The sequence below is a fragment of the Mauremys reevesii genome, linkage group 13 (genome assembly GCF_016161935.1).
Source record: "Mauremys reevesii isolate NIE-2019 linkage group 13, ASM1616193v1, whole genome shotgun sequence".
Classification (NCBI taxonomy): Eukaryota; Metazoa; Chordata; order Testudines; family Geoemydidae; genus Mauremys; species Mauremys reevesii.
The window spans coordinates 46,052,189-46,068,397 of record NC_052635.1 but is presented as its reverse complement, the minus strand read 5'-3'; the positions used below and the strand labels follow the sequence as shown (position 1 = coordinate 46,068,397).

Here is a 16,209-nt window from a genome sequence, read left to right as displayed (position 1 = left end):
AGAACGTCAAGCATCCTAGTGCTTCTGCTTGGTGCTCCATGCTGCCGAAAACAAGGAGGAGACACCACAGAGTGCATGCATCACCACAGGGGCCATCAGGGACAGTTTTGAAATATGACTGCAAACTTCAATGAGTAGTGAGGTACGGTCTAGAGCAGTGTTATCAAACTAGGGTTTGATAACACTGTTCAGGGTAAGCCCCTGGCAGGCCGGGCCGGTTTGTTTACCTGCCGAATCCACAAGTTCGGCCGATCGCAGCTCCCAATGACCAGGGTTCGCTGTTTTCAGCCAATGGGAGCTGCAGGAAGCGACAAAGGCCGAGGGACGTGCTGGCCGCCACTTCCTGCAGTTCCCATTCGCCGAGAACAGCAAACCATGGCCAGCGGGAGCTGTGATCGGTCAAACCTGCGGACGCGGCAGGTAAACAACCTGGCCTGGCCCAGCAGGGGCTTTCCCTGAACAAGCGGCGGTCCTAGTTTGAGAACTGTACTAGAATGAGTGCAGAGCCAATGGAGAGATCCTCTGAGCAGGGAGTAATTCCAGAGGCAACTGACAGCATCCTAATGACTTACCACTATGAGGGACTCACCTTTTCCACCGTCTTGTAGCTGACCAGGGGTATGAGGGTCTCTGGCTCAGTGGACATGGCGCACTCATCAATGAGGATCTGCTTGACGTTCAAGTTGTCCACAAGGGAGGCAGCAGAGGCAGCAGAGCATGTGCACAGGATCACATTGTGGAGTTGCAGCTCATGCACACGGGCTTCTAACAACAGGCTTTTGTACCTGTAGGTTGAGGTGAAGGATGTCAGATTCCACACTAGCGGCAGCACTTGTGAAGCTTTCACCTCTGCTCAGTTCCTACTCCAGAAACGGGATACACCTTCGCAAGGGGTTACACCCCACCCTCCCCCCAGCATGGACCCCTCCATAAAGGGTTTCCGACAGGCCCCGTTGGAGACACTCTGCAGTCTGAAATCCATGGAACCTATAGCTTCAGGGCACAAACACAGTCCAAAAATTCTTCCATGCCCTCAGTCCTGGTAGCGTCATTTTTTAGTCCAACAGCCCAGTGTCTCATGAACCACACAAGAGGAGCCCTCTAAGCAGAGAGAACTCTAGAGGCACTCACAGCTACAGTGTTACCCTGAGGAAGTACCCCTTTATGCTCAGTTGACAATAGAAAATGCTTCATCTGATGCATATTCTCTCTCGGAGGATTCAGAGAGTTACGATCTCCACAGCATATTCTGTGCTACAGTTTCAATGGGATTTGGTTGTATTTGTTGGTTTTTTTAAAAGCAACCTCAGGAACATGATGTGGTTTGTTCTTTAGTTTCAATTTCCAATCTCGGCAATGGTTAAGAGGGCCAGATTCTTAGCTGGTGTAAATCAGCAAAACTCCATTGACTTCCATGCAGCTATGCTGATTTATACCAGCTGAGGTTCTGGCCCAGCAACTGCATCCTAAACCTCTCCCTGGTGGGGATTTGAGTAACTGCACTGTGTTGCATACAGGTACTGGCTATTTCATACTAATACATGCTCCAGTACAGCCAACGATAGCCAGACCTCTCATGTGGGTCTCTCTTCACTCACCTCTTAACCTCCTCTTCTGATATCGGCTCTTCTCTTTTCACTTTTGCATCAAAGTCACGGATTTGTCGCCAAAAAGGATTGGACGGCTGCCGGATTCGGTGATGCAAAATTATTTCACTGAAATTAAAAAAAAAAAAAAAAAAGGATTTTTCAATATAAACATTATACACACCCACATCCATGTACATTGGGAGATGTCCCGCTACAATGGAGTACACCAGCTTGGTTATACGCCAGCGGCATCTCTAAGAAAATATATCCCAGCTTTTACATTTTTTCAGGCCCTTTGCTTATTTCTCCCTAGATGGATCAAAAGATTTTCTTCTTTCTATTCCAGTTAGTAAACTGAATGAATTTATAACAAATGTCAACATTTGTCAGGGAGCTCAGTAACCTCTTATTTTTGAAGTTATCCAGAAAAGAAGATGGCTTCATTCTAAATACATGTCCCAGATATGTCCAAGCATCTGCCAGGGCTGGTGGGCAGCTGGAGGGACACATGAAAGGGGGCATCGACAGAAAACCCTCCCTACTCAGAAAGGGAAAACGTAGGGGACTTAACAGAGAGGACACGCAGAAAGTGGCCTGGCATAGGCAGAGATGATGGAGCCTTGTTCATGACTTAAGTGGCATCTGATGGTGCTGGAAGGATTCAGATTCTAGTCCAGAGCCCCTCCTGCCCATAGTTCCCCACTCCCAACCTGCAGTTCCCCCGTACACTGCAATAGGATGTCTCTGCCCTCTCTTGAGCAGATTATAGGATAGCTTCCTCAGCTCCAGGGTGGGGTGAACTCAGGATACACTCTTGCTTTAATCTGCTTGGAGTTGCATTGTCCTACCTGAGCTCTGGCTTAGGTTTTGCATCCCGCAGGGCCTTCCGGGAGAAGTGCCGGTTGCTCCCAGGGTAGGGGAATTCCATCGACTCCATTGCCTCGCCATAAACCCTCAGAGGCTTCAGGTTCCCCTTCATCTTCAACAGCATCTCTGGGGAGGGAGCGGAATAGACTCCACTGAGTGACACCAGGACTCCTGCTCTCCTAAGATGCCCCCCGGCAACAAGCCCTTTTAGCCGCAGGGTCCCAATATACAGCTTTGCACTCAAAAGGCACAGATCTCCAAGCAACTTGGGGTCTTTTATAGAGCAAAGGGATGCTGCAGCAATCCCAGACTTCAATGCAAGCTGCACCAGGCACCCTGAGCGTAGGGACCATCTGCTATTAAAGAACATGCATTATTTCGCTTTGCCAGATGTACTATTCCCACCCCCTCTGCAACTTCTGATCTGCCACTGCCTTGTTTGCATTTAAAGAATTTTGGACTAGGAGGATCTCTCCCCCTCTTCCCTCCCAGCTCCCCCCAAAAAGGGGTAAATAAAAAGCCTGTATCATGTGACCCTCAGCAGTCAGCATGCAAAGTTACCTGCAACAACGTCGACAGACTTGTTGGATGGGCCACAGTACAAGATGCATTTTCTTGCTTTTTCTGCATCATCCAGAGATGGTTCCTTCTCCAGCCTCTCCTCATTCAGCTTGTTGAACCAGTAGACAATATGGACCCCAACCACCGTCTTCCCCGTGCCTGGATGAAACAAGGTCTGCTGAGAATGTTCCAACACCCCGTCGTTGGCGAGTGGAGCAGCGAGACTTTCCAGGCTGGCGTGTTTGAGAATTTAGAACTGAATGGATTTGCACGGCCCTGAGTGTCACTGCCCCACCCCACTTCTGTCTCGCTTGCGTGTGGTCCCAAAAAGAACACGTCACCTCAAGGACTTGGCCCGAATGTCACGAGCAGAGGACTCTGGGGGAACAGCAGGCCAGGCTCAAGCAGCTTCCATAAAAAGTGCTATCACCCATACAAACGCATGCAGGTACCCCCCTCTTGTCTCACCTGGTGGTCCCTGGATGAGAGTGAAGGGTTTTCTCAGAGCATCTAGGATTGCCTTGTTTTGACTTTGGTTGAGTTTCCTCAGGCTCCCAGAGATATCAAAGGTTTTTTGTGTCAGGAGTTTGGATTTCTTCTCTGCTACATTTAAAAAAATAAAAACAAGAACATGCAACAACTTTAAGCGGAGGTTACAGAGGGCCCCAAACAAGCAGGGCACGTTGCAGTGTCACTGAGCACGGCATGGTCCAAGCCGAGAACTCCCAAATTTAATCCTACTTTAACACCAACTTCCTCTGCCACTGAATCACCTGTAAAGATCCAGAGGGTTAAATGTTAGCTGCTCTAATATGGTGGCTAGGTCCCGTCACTCCACTCCCTTTCGAAAAGAGGAATCCCTAGCCAGGGAACAGAGAAGAGGCAGATGCTGAGAACAGCAGAGCTCTATCTGGGAGCACACTCGCTCCTCTATCATAAGGACCTGGGCGGACAGCTGGGACTCCCGCGGACGTACCTAGAGGCAGGTAGCCACAATACAAGGGAGCTGGTGCAGCCCTGTCATGAACGACCTGCTTATTGGCTATCCATTAACAAAGGTAACCTGTGTCAAACCCAGAACCAGGACCGCGCATATCCGGGACCTGTAAGATCTCAAACCTCACATCAGCTAAGAGATGCAGGAACTGGGGGAGATTTTTTACTTTTTCTGCCTCGGTTTCCCCATTCACAGAGGAAGGATAACTCTTAGGCCTGGTCTACACCGGGGGTGGGAGGTGAGAGGGGGAAGAGCCGATGTAAGATGCATCGACTTCAGCTATGCTATTCCCGTAGCTGAAGTCGACGTATCTTATTTCGACGTACCTCCCGTCCTCACGGCGTGGGATCCCCGTCGACTCCACTTCCGCCTCTCGCCCTGGTGGAGTGCCGGAGTCGACGGGAGCGCGTTCGGGGATCGATTTATTGTGTCTAGACAAGACGCGATGTATCGATCCCCGATAGATTGATTGCTACCCGCCAATCCGGCAGGTAGTGTGGACGTACCCTTATTCAGCTGCCTCACAGGGGCACTCGTTAATGGCTCCCAAGGGCTCCAGCAAGAGTGGTATAAGCACAATGGAAGTGGAAGTGTGGCCTAGTGGATAGGATACAGTTCCTGGCTCTGCCACTGGCCTGTTGGGTGATCTCAGGAAAGTCACTTCCCTGCCCTGTGCCTCAGTTTCCCCATGGGAAAAATGATACCTGACTTCTCATGCTTCGAGAACTATGTAAGAGCCAGATTGTTTTATTATCACCACCAAGTATTGTCTTAAACGTGGCCCATTTCCTTTGGCAACTGAGCAAAAGAAGCCTGCTGCACCCTATGAACGTTTGCACATACCTGTCTGAGGAGGCTCCCGGCCCAGCGCTATGCTCTTGGCGAGCATAGTGGCATTTTTCAGTTTCCAGATTGCATTCTCCTTCCGGCTGACAGAAAGGAAAACAGAGAGTTACTGAAACATAGCCCCACATGGTGAAAAATGTGACACGCAGCTTTCTTGAACTGCCTTTCGTTATCCTACCACTTTGCTTTGTTCACTCAACAAAGGCTCTAAGCAGAGAACTAACAGCAATTTGTGAAGAAGTTGTATTGGAACCGTGTTACTCTGCACAGGTGATCCATTTCCTGCCTGCATGAAGAACTGAGCCAGGCAGGATTTGGGGGGCAGAGGATTATATTTCACAGAGCAGCAGGGAGCACAGATCACATCCCAGCTGGCACCAAGGGAGAGGTCACCCCAGACCGAGAAAAGCTAGAGCTGCATGTAATTGTAGCTGGGTTGATCCCAGGGTATTAGCAAGACGAGGTCGGTGAGGTGGTATCTTATTGGACCGACTGTTGGTAAGAGAGACAAGCTCTTGAGCCACACCGAGCTCTTCTTCTGCTGGAGCTACCTCGAGCGAGATTGGCCACCCAGCCTGTTAATGAGGCTTGATTCTAAAGGGAGGCCATGGATCCACCCGAAGAGTGGCTGTCTCAACAAGGCACAGTTGCAAAGGAACCAGCATAAACGAGAAATCAGGGGGCACGGGGCTACGAAAGAAACCACGAACAGCCTTTCGAGCTGAGTGGTTTGTGAAAGACACTGTAGCAAGAGTGAGGTGAATTGCTACAGTAACAGAAGTCGGAGCTGTCACCCCAGGGCTGCCTCTTTTCCTAGCCCCTCAATCCTTTGCTCTTTAAGAAAGCTAGGACTGCAGGGAGCAGGGTGTTTCGGGAATGGCTGAAAAAGTGACAACCCAAAACACAGAGCGCCCTGCCAGAAGCCCAAGGGCCTGGCTGATTTGTGTAGGGACATGAGGATTTCCAGCGGACCAGGAAGTGACTGAAATCACCAGCTACGCACTGAATATCGCACCCACACTTACACATCCGGAAGCATCTTTGGAATGATCTCCACCGTAAACCTGGCTGAGTCTTGGGAGATCTCCGCAGGAACCGTCTCCATGGACATAAAATGGATGTAAAAATTCACAGTCTTCAGACCACTTCTGTCCAGTTTCTCATTGTCACTAAACTCTTCGGACAGCCCATGGGCTACCCAAGTGTATGTAGCTGGATCAACCATGAAGCTGCCGCCTGCCGTGCTCTGGTTGGACAAGCTGAGTTTCTGGAGGCTGTGGCTAAGACACGCCTCATCGTTACGGCGTCCATTGAGTGTCAGGCCCTCTAGCCGGATGCACAAGTAACAGTGGTTGAAGTCTACATCAATGGCGCACTCCTCTAGGAAGCTTTTGGTTAAGGAGAAAGTTCCCTGCAGCTGCCCTTTGCTGTTCCTTTGCTTATCCCACGTTATTTTGACATCCTGCAGGACAATGGAGTCGTTTTCTGCCACAGCGCACGAAGCAGATTCCATAGCACTGAGCGGCTGCCACACCCTGCTATAGTCCGATGGATTCTTGTACTTGTCCTTGGACGCGTGCGTGGCGTAATTCGAGAAGCAGTTGATTGGCTTTTCCGTGTGCTCCAAACAGACGTCGAAACCCGGCGTCACGCTCCACAGCTGCACAGAAGGCACCAGAAATCCCCGATGAACCCCCGTGGTGAGCTGCAGCTGCACAGCATCCCCGGCACTCAGTTCTAGAGACAGCACCACGTAGTGCGAGCAGTTGCTTCTCTCCATTCTCCCCACCTGCCTCTGGCGCGTGGCCCGGCCCTGACTCAGGAGAGCAATCACACGCTCAAACTCCTCCTTTCTGATGGCCGCCAGCACATCTTCCCACACCTGAGCGCTGAAGAGGGTGATGTGGCGGTCCCGAAGCAGCGAGGACCGCGGGGTGAGATCCTTTGAGCTCACCACGGAGTACATTCGCCGCCTCCACGTCAGCCTCATGCTGTTCCACTCTTGGTTAAACAAGGGCTGTTCCACTAACTGCAGAGCCCGGTAGTTGATCACTTGGGGATCCGGAAGGGTCTCCTTGTTCAGCGGGAACAAGGCTTTAAAGAACCTATCAATTCCCTCAACACTCACAACGAACGCGATCTTCTGCAGGACTTGGCACCTCAGCCGGGTGGCCATCTGCAGGGAATGGGCCCTCTTCTCGTAGGTTACTGCCCGTAAGTTCTTCCTGTTGAAGTCATGGCAGAGAAATTCAACGTCCTCCAAAGAGTACAGCACTGGCTTCTTGCAGAGCACGGAACGAAGGTGCCGCTGGACCACGATGTCCAGGTATCGGCGGATGGGGGAGGAGGCCCAGGTGTAAGAGTCGACATGCAAGGAGTAATGTCCTGCCTTTGACTGAGCGGTCGAGTTGGAACGACTGAAATAGGAGCGGCTCAGCAGCCTCCTGAACTCCAGGACGATGGGGGCGAGCTTCGGGTGAATGTCATCGGTAGCAATGAGGTCGAGCATCTTGTGGACATCACGAGTGTCCACAGCTGACTGGAGGTGCTCCCACAGGGGGGTCAGGAGGCTGAACTCACCCCGCCTAGCGGGGGCTGGGCCAGCAGGCAGAGCTCCCAGGTGGTGCGAGAGGTGGATAGACAAAGGGATGATGTGGCTGTATTTGTTCTTCATCTGAGCCACCTGCTGGGGGTTGGGCTCCATTTGACACCGGAGAGGAGTGACGTTCTTGGTGTGGTCTTTGTTGGTTAGAAACTCGGCCACGAAGCTGTTGAACATGATCATGAACTCCTCTATCATCTGGTGAGATCCCCTGTTGCCCGGGGTACTTTCCTCATCCAGCCGGTCATAGTAACAGTCTTCCTGCAGCCTGAACTGTCGGTGGACCCTGGAGAAGTGATAAGCCACAGCTATACAGTCCTCCAGGGTGTCAAAGCGAAGGGCCTTCGCTTCCCCACTGTAGTGGTTCTTAATGATGCTCTCTGCCTCCTCGTAGGACAGCTGCCGGTCCGAGTGGATTGTGGACAGGGCGAAGTCCCCTTTCATCACCCTGTCTGCGGTCTTTTCGACAGTGACGAACAGGGAGATCGCCTGGCGATCCTTTCGTGGCAGGAGGCTGCAGAGGTCTTGGCTGATCCGGGGTGGGAACATGCACAAAGGCTCCTTACCAGGGGCATAGTAAGTTGTGCCTCGTTTCTTCGCCTCCATATCCAAAGCACTGTCTTTGGGAACCAAGCCAGCCACGTCTGCGATGTGGATCCCAATCTCGTAACAACTGCCCTCATCTCGGACACTTATGGCATCATCCAAATCTTTAGAGCCTGGGGGGTCAACCGTAAAAGTCAGGTAGCCCCGGCAGTCCCTCCGATTCTCCTTGGGAGGGTTGGATTTGCTGGAGGTAATTTTGGCCAGCTCCTTGGTCACCTCGCTTGGGTACTTTTTTGCCAGACCGTACTCCAAATCAAGGATCTTCAAGCCTCCTTCCAGAGTCAAAGCCATGGGCAGGATGTCTGTTACTATGCCCAGAGGGTAGTAAAAACCTTCCCGCCAGGAGATAATTTGGACACAGAAGAGTTGACTTCTCTTCATCTCCTGGTTTATCTTCTCACACTTGACCACCTGGTACTTCCCCTTTACCAGTTTGCGGATGGGGACGACATTGGGTTTTTCTTTCAGCCCTGGGACGAATACTTTGGTGATGGTGCTGTCGATGGGGATCATCACGCGGGGGTCGAACTCGTCCATCGTGCAGATGAAGGTCCGCTCTCGCTCGGCCCGCGTCAGCACCCCCACCACTCTCCCCTGGGGGCGGAGGGTGCCGCCCTCGGGGGCGCTGGTCTGCAGGAGCTCCACTAGCACTTCGTCACCAGTGAAAGCCATGCCACAGCGAACTCTGCCTTTGATCTGAATGTTGAGGGGAGGCGAGTCATCGAAGGCGAAGGCAGATGCTCTGTCAAACCCCTCTTTGACCAGCTCACACCTCTTGTACATTTTGGGGTGCATGCGAAGATACTCCTGCATTGTGTGAGAGGAGAAGTTGACATATTCCAGCCAGCCGTTCTGCTGGGCCGACACCTCGGAGTTCACGTTCAGCAACCCTTCTTCGGAAACGGTCACCTGGACGTTCTTGCTCTCATCCAGGAGCTCCTGGAGAATGGGATCATCAGGATTTGCATTATCCAATTCAGAGGTCCAGGAATCCGTGTCACTGTCGTCCTCCTCCTCCTCACTTCCCCGGATCCAGCTCTGCTTGTCCGACACTGCCTGCTTAATCTGCTCCAGCGTCAGCGTTTCCGGAGTCACGCTGCCCTTCTCGATGCACTCCTGGAGGAAGCGCTTCCAGACCTTGCTGCACTGGCCATAGGAGCACAAGGCCACAGCATCTCCCACCACGATGACCTGCGACTGGGCCCTCGTCATGATGGTGTTCAGCACCCTCGCTTCGTTGAAGAACTCCATGTTGGGGGAGGCCGAGCTGAGCAGGCTTTCCTTGGTGTGAACTGTGCTGATGATGATGACCCGGAACTCCCTCCCTGCATGGAACAAGAGGAGAGAGAGGAAAAAGGTTACCGATGGGAACTAAGTGAGAAGGACTCTCTCTGGGTGGAGCATGTGTCTTTGGGAGGTGTCCGTGCCTACACAGTGCTGCATGTCGACCCCCAGGAGTGTCAGGCTAAAAACACCCACATGTGATCATTTCCCTAAGTTAGAAGAGTGACTTGAGATTTAACCCAATGAAACAGACTCCTTGGTATTGCATGGGCCTGACACACAGACCAACACCCAGGCACCACATGAGGAGTCCGAGATAAAGCAAGAGGCCGAGCACGGTGACTAATACAGGAGCAGTGTTCGTGGACTAGCATTCGGATTTCAAGCCGCTCGTCGGTTTGACAGTGTCCCGCCCCTTGTTATCCGCTCCTCGTGAACACATGTGGGAATGGGGTTTGTGCACAGGGACATTTGCGAACAGGCTTTTCCTTCCAAAAATCCCAATGGGAACCAGAGGTTTCATGCAGGAAGGGAAATATTCACCATTCACCTGTTTAAAAAAAAAGTTTTGATCATCCAGTCCAAGAGTAGAAACAAGGTTGTCTGGCTCCAGTAACCATGAACACTAGGGATAACAAACAGCCAATCAATGAGTTCATAAACCAGCCAGAGCCTGAAAATGGTTTGTCAAGAAGGAGGGATGTGGAGATGGGAAACGCACACCAGGCATTCGTTATTTCCACCACAAGAGGTCTCAGCTGCGCCATAAAACCAAAACTCCAATAAAGAACTAGATCAATCTTCTCTGGCTTGAGAGTTAAAAAAAACAAACCAAAACCCTCTTCCTTCAGCTCCCATGGCAGAGTCACATTTCAGCAAGCAGCCTCACTGGGAAGTCATGTGTCAGTTATACTGTGTCAGTACCCAGAGGCCTTTGCACATGGATGCCCTGTTGGTCACAATGTATCACCTTCTTTTACATCATTCGACTCTCCCTTGGTATCCTGGGAATTTTGAATATAGACAAGAATCACACCAAGATACCCAGTCTCCGGGGCTCTGGCAAGTACGGGCATTTCTGCTTGTATGGCTGCAGGCCAGGATTATAAAAGGGATCAGGGCCTGTGTCCAGGCTTCTCAGGAAATAAAGAGAGAGCCCATGAAATCAGTTGGGTGAGGCTAGGATACGGACGTACTTCAGGAGCCCGGTTTTCAGTTTAAAACCCTATTCATGTGTAAAAAACAACCGGGAACCATTTTAAACTAGCCAGACCAGTTCTGGGCCCCTAACTCCCGTAGCCACCACTGCATGCTGCTGATGCCTGGGCAGGACAAGGCAGTGATGGGGAGGTCGGTAATGTGGGGGACAGGAACAGATCTCCAGCACTGCTGGCAAGGGCTGAAAAGAAAGGCAGAGCTTTCCAGGCCAGCAGCAACACGGAAAGGAGCTAAAAGCGACTCACCGATTTCTTGCGGGGGGGAGGAGTGTGCGTGCGCTCATTGTATCCTGTATAAAAATGTTAAAGTGATGAGTGATTCTGGGCACTCAATTTACGTACCTTAAAGGGGCCCAGTTCTCAGAGTGTGGTGCTCAGCAGGGTCCCTTCAAAAGGTATCTGAAGCGGGGCACCCAACATCACACACACACCACACACCACACACACCCTAGAAGGCTCAGCCAGCAGTTGCATGGTGGGCACAGGATAAGAACCTAGATGGAACAGAATGGCACCGTATGCCTGTGCGGCTCCCTCATATCCATATGGACACATCTGCTGCAGCTGCTCTCCCCTCTGCAGTTTACAGAGGAGGATTCTGAAGGTGCCAGAGGCGTCTCTGCTAGTCATCCAGCATTCGGTCCAGGCTGCCCCTTTACCCGTCTGCAGCACCCAGCAGTGTGGGAATATTCTCCCAGCTTTTCACTGGTGTGACCACGCGAGTTCTCACCAGCCTAGAGGGAGAGTCCGGGGTAGAATGGCTCCTGGATTCCATTCCTGCCACAGCAAAAACAGCCACTCAGCAAGATACAAACCTGGTAAGTTTTCAAAGTTTTCCACTGCCACCTCTCCCAGGTGCTTCTTCCTCAGCTCCTGCCTTATTGCATTGACCTGGTGGGGGAAGGGAGGCACAGAGTTACAAACCAGGGAGCAGCTCACCAGCCCCCGATCTCCAGAGAGCAGGTATCATATGGCCACGAGGTGAGAAGTGGATTTGATTGGCTCAAGCTTGTTTTATTTCCACCATCACTACCGAAAGGCTCCCTATCAACACGCAACGCAAGAGCATCTTGTTTAACAATCCAAGGCTCACCAGCCATCTGGGAAGGCCGGGCAAGCCAGCCTTGGTGCATCCTGCTAAGACCCTGCCCCTCAGCTCTGCCAGCTCTACCCAGGAGCCCGGGACACACTCACACTCACTGGGGTAACCTGCAGCTGCGGGCGGGCAGTGGGAATCACATTCGAGAGACTTCAAGAACAAAATGGAGCCCCGAGGCTCACGGGAGGAATGACATCAAGGAGAAGGGCAGGAAAATTCTGGCTTGCTTGACTTCAGCAGATTTGCCCTCTGCCCTACCTAAAACCGCCCCCTTATAAAGCACCCCTGCTCCATCCGTCCCTTCCACTCCCATACGCTGTGACCACCCCCTTAGCAAAATGCACTGGACAAAAGTAAATTCACGCTTCTGGCAGCCAGGGTTTGCCAGCAACAATAGGGAAGGGTGTTTACAGAAAACAAACCAAGTCCAACGTTTGGCATTTACAGACAACAATGCGTCCCATGCAGCTCCAGTGCAGAACAATAGATCGACAACACATCGGCTTGCCCTGGAGCCGTTCTGCCTACCTGCATGCCGTGGGAGACCACACAGATTCTCTTCAGGTCCCGGGCTCCCCATTCATCTGGCCACTTCTGGTGCATCTCTTGCACTTTCTCGATCACCTGCATGATCTCGGAGACGTTGTACCAGGACGTCATGGCCATATCCCGCTCGGTCGAGCCGGGAACATGGCAAAACATTAGCGGGTGGAGCTCAGGGTGGGGCGGGATGTTGCCACTGGCATAGATGGTGTTGCCTTTGCTGATGTAGAAATGCTTGGAGACAAACTCGATGATGCCCGCAGTGGAGCGGTAGTTCTCGTTGAAGATGATCCTGCTTTTCAGAGCTACTTCGTGTTTCTCCTTCTGGTAGTACTGGAAGAGGCGATTCAGCAGGGTGTGGTCGGCCGACTGCTCACCTCCCAGGCAGAACAGCTTAGGGGTCACTTGCATGTGGTCCCCAGCTAGAACGACTCGGGTCTCAAAAGTAGCATACGAGAGCGGGATCAGAGCTTCGCATTCCAGCATCTGAGCTGCCTCATCTATCAAGATGTGGGTAAAATATCCAGGGGGCACCCTCAGGTTCTTGGACAGCATGGATGTGGTGATGATAATGCGGTGCCTGTCGATCTCTGCTTGAGTGGGTTGCCTGAAGGTCCTCTGGTCTGGAGAAAGGCAGCAGTACAGCTGAGTGATGGGGTCGGTCATGCTGATGGAACGGTCTGTGTATTTGATCCTCAGCGGGACTGCCCCGGGGTGCCCGTTTGTGACATACTCGTGGAAGTACTCACGGATGTAGATGTCAGCCGCACTGGAAGCGAGAGAAAACAGGAGTGTGATGCTGGTAAACCAAGAGCCAGCTCTGGCCAAGGCCACAGATGTGAGCTAAGAGCTGACAAACTCATAGCTGGAAAGCAACACCAGCTCACCCGTATGTTAGTGTTTTTCAAAATAGGTAACGGTCCTCTAAGAACGAAGTTAGTGTTCAGACTAGGAAATGCTTGTAAGCTGCTCCATGCACTAATCTCATTGGTAATGTCTGTATTTCATGCTATAAGGAAATATAACTTTGAAAACTGAAGCAAGAGATCTCTCAGGGATATCCCTGGGTCTGCCCTGAAAGACATTTTGAATGACAGAAATGTAGTGATTTGTCTACTCTTAGGAGCTGGCTTCTAACTCATTTGCATGTAGATGTTTGCTTGCTTTCACCTGTAAATAACTCCTTTGTTTTTCCTCATTAATAACCCTCTAGATAATTACAGGAATGGATACAGGTGTTGTCTTTGGTGTAAGACCTAGGGCACCAATTGATCTGGGGTAAGTGACTGGTCTCTTGGGACTGGGAGTAACCTGAATATCTTGTGGTTTTTGGTGTAAGTGACCATTTATCACTAAGTCCAGCTTGCCTGGCTAGAAAGATCGACTAGAGACAGTCTGGGACTCCATGGCAAGACTGTTATAGTGATCCAGGAGCTCACACTTGTTACTGGCTTGGTGAAGTCTGATTAAAGAACACGCTGCCAGCCTGGCGTGTCTGCCCTGAGGGAGGCACTCACTGTGCAGGCAGCATGGCAAGGGAAGGTGAGTGGGAGTCTCAGACAAGCCCTTCATCCCAGATGCACTGGGGAAGTCTGTCCCATTGTTTATTCATTTGGGAATGGACCCTTTGGACAAGGAACACACTCAGTCGCAGTTTCCAGAGCTCTGGCCTCTGATTTACAACCTGCAGGCGATACTCACGTACGTGCAGGAACTAGCGTATGGGGTACACACTCAGTTATCCGCGTTGTGCACACAATGAGCCTGTGCTCATGTTTTTCAAGAGTGCAATTTAAGGTCTAATCAGTGGCTGCACGGTGCCTAGAGCCTCACTTACCAAGGGACTTCTGAATACATACACTTGGGCCCTCAGTTACAACGCCACATGGTCACAAGGATGTGTAGGGTCCCAGGTATGAAAGTATAGCCCCAGGCATTCTTCATCCCAGAACTAACCTTCCTAGAAGCCTGTGCTGGTGGAGTATGTGCAAACATCTCAGAGAGTAGAACAAGTCCCAGTGCAGCCAGAGGGCAGGACTCAGGCTAAGACTGAAAGTCATCTCTTTTTATTATACCTTTTAAAAAAATATTAAGGAAATAATGGTCCCCATAGGAAAGGAAACGGACCCTCCACCGTGCCTTCCTTCACGCACTGTCGCTTTCATTTTGAAATCTCGGAATAACGAAGGTCAGTTCAGAGCCTACCACGTTTGCGTGCATCTCGACTTTCCCTCCCCCTAACTCTCCTCTTTATGGGACCTGCAGAATCAATATTGACATATACACACGCAGCACAACAGCTTTTGGAAAGAGTCAACATCGGAAGGCAAATACAAGAATGAAGTCACCTGGGCAAGACCAAGAGGGGAAATTAAGGGGCAGAAGTGAAGGTATTTCCATTTCACCTGGTGTGTAACTGTTACCTACGGTGTTGTGGGGGAGGTGGGAGAAGAGGACCCAGAAGGGAATGTCTGTAGCACACCATAAAACACATCTCTCTCTAGCTTAGAATCAAAGTCCCCATCAGGAATGTATCCTGGTCTCCTTCCACCCACATCTTTCTGCCCCGCATCTAAGCTCAGATTTCTACCAAGAACAGGTGAATGCTTTTCTTTAAGAAATAATGTTGTAGTATTTCAATAACGGACCAAATGTTTGGATTGTTTGCAAAACTCTTGGCATCAAAACACAATTGAATTTCCTTAGGAAAACCCTCACATCCCCATCACGTGGGAATCTGGCACAGCTGAGCACCCAGCCTTCACCCTATGGCCTCCCAGTGTCTTCCCTTGGAGAAGAGCCTCAGCAAAACTAGCAAGTTACCTGTTGGTGTGGGTGCAGATCAGCACTCGTGTGTTGGGCTGCTTGATGATTTCCTGGGTGGCCATGGCCAAGGTGAAGGTCTTCCCTGTGCCAAAAGGCCCATAGATCAGAAGAGGAGGGACCTGCCTGGTGCTGGTGGCCTGGCCGGTGATGAAGGAGATGGCCTGCATCTGCTTCTTGTTCCCGCTCAGCAGGAGCGTGGGGGAGTGAGGGATGGAACAGGCTGCAACGTCGGGCAGGATCAGCCGCTCGTCCAGCAGCCGGTCCACCGCGTAGTGCCACAGCCGGAACTGCAGTCGGTCGATTTGGAACTGGATCTCCACCTTGCAGGAGGTGCCCTGCTGGAAGCCAAGCTCGGAGCAGCATCTCTTGGGGATGAGGAGCCAGATGCTCTTCTCCGTGATGGCCTTGCTTTCCACCTTGACCTCGTACACCCGGTTGTCCGTGGGTGGGTCAGGTGCCAGGAAAGCGGTGCTCACAGACCGGCTCAGCAGGTACCCCTCGTTGGTGTCCGGCGTTAGGGCACAAGGGGTCGGCACTTCAGCAAAGAGCTCACCAGGGAGGGCGATCTTCATCCCCATGGACAGGGTCTGCAGCATCGGGGTCAGGGAGACGGTGACCTGGAGGTTGAGCCTGAGACGAAGAAGGCACCAGAGCTAACAGTGCTGACTGCACACCTCAATTCATCAGCAATATTCCCCCCTACGTGGGAGGGACTGTCTGCATCATGAGGATCCCCTCCCGATTCCCCACCCTCTCCCCCCAAGAGGGCCACTGCCCTGGTCCTTGTCCCCTGGTGACAAGACTCTCTCTGTGCTCCCCTAGATCACACCAAGGAGCGTTTTGAAATTAAATGCCACTTGTTTAAAATTACAGCATGCAGACTTGCGGCACCTGCAGGAGCAGCTGCTTTGGAGACTTGGTCAAGTCACTTACTGAAAAGCTGCACTTAAAGAACGGCAGTTTGGCAAAAGTTTGTCAAACTCCTACAGGACACCTTCAAAACCAGGCTTAGAGAGCTGCCTGTCAGATTGCTGATAAGTAGAGCTACACCCTAGGCACCCATCTACCCTACATCGAGCTGGTGCAACAAGGAGCACAGACGTCCCAGGTGCATCCACTTCCTTCATGGTAGGCGCCTCATGGTGGGTCTGGTGGGGTGCACAGCACAGCTC

General features: G+C 51.6%; 1 protein-coding gene across 3 annotated transcripts in view; it reads right to left on the bottom strand.

Moving 5' to 3' along the window:
* The window catches only part of HELZ2 (helicase with zinc finger 2), a 47,600-nt gene that overhangs the window by 9,730 nt on the left and 21,661 nt on the right, over positions 1 to 16,209 (bottom strand). For 2 of the 3 annotated variants that reach the window (XM_039498493.1, XM_039498495.1), the window contains 10 exons: positions 15,035 to 15,667; positions 12,197 to 12,980; positions 11,385 to 11,460; positions 5,886 to 9,393; positions 4,858 to 4,943; positions 3,486 to 3,620; positions 3,018 to 3,176; positions 2,438 to 2,582; positions 1,599 to 1,715; positions 590 to 785 (listed from right to left, as the gene is read on the bottom strand). In XM_039498493.1, the coding sequence (XP_039354427.1) occupies positions 590 to 785; positions 1,599 to 1,715; positions 2,438 to 2,582; positions 3,018 to 3,176; positions 3,486 to 3,620; positions 4,858 to 4,943; positions 5,886 to 9,393; positions 11,385 to 11,460; positions 12,197 to 12,980; positions 15,035 to 15,667 (5,839 nt within the window). The remainder of the gene's footprint in view (positions 1 to 589; positions 786 to 1,598; positions 1,716 to 2,437; positions 2,583 to 3,017; positions 3,177 to 3,485; positions 3,621 to 4,857; positions 4,944 to 5,885; positions 9,394 to 11,384; positions 11,461 to 12,196; positions 12,981 to 15,034; positions 15,668 to 16,209) is intronic. The other variant, XM_039498494.1, reaches the window with a different exon arrangement.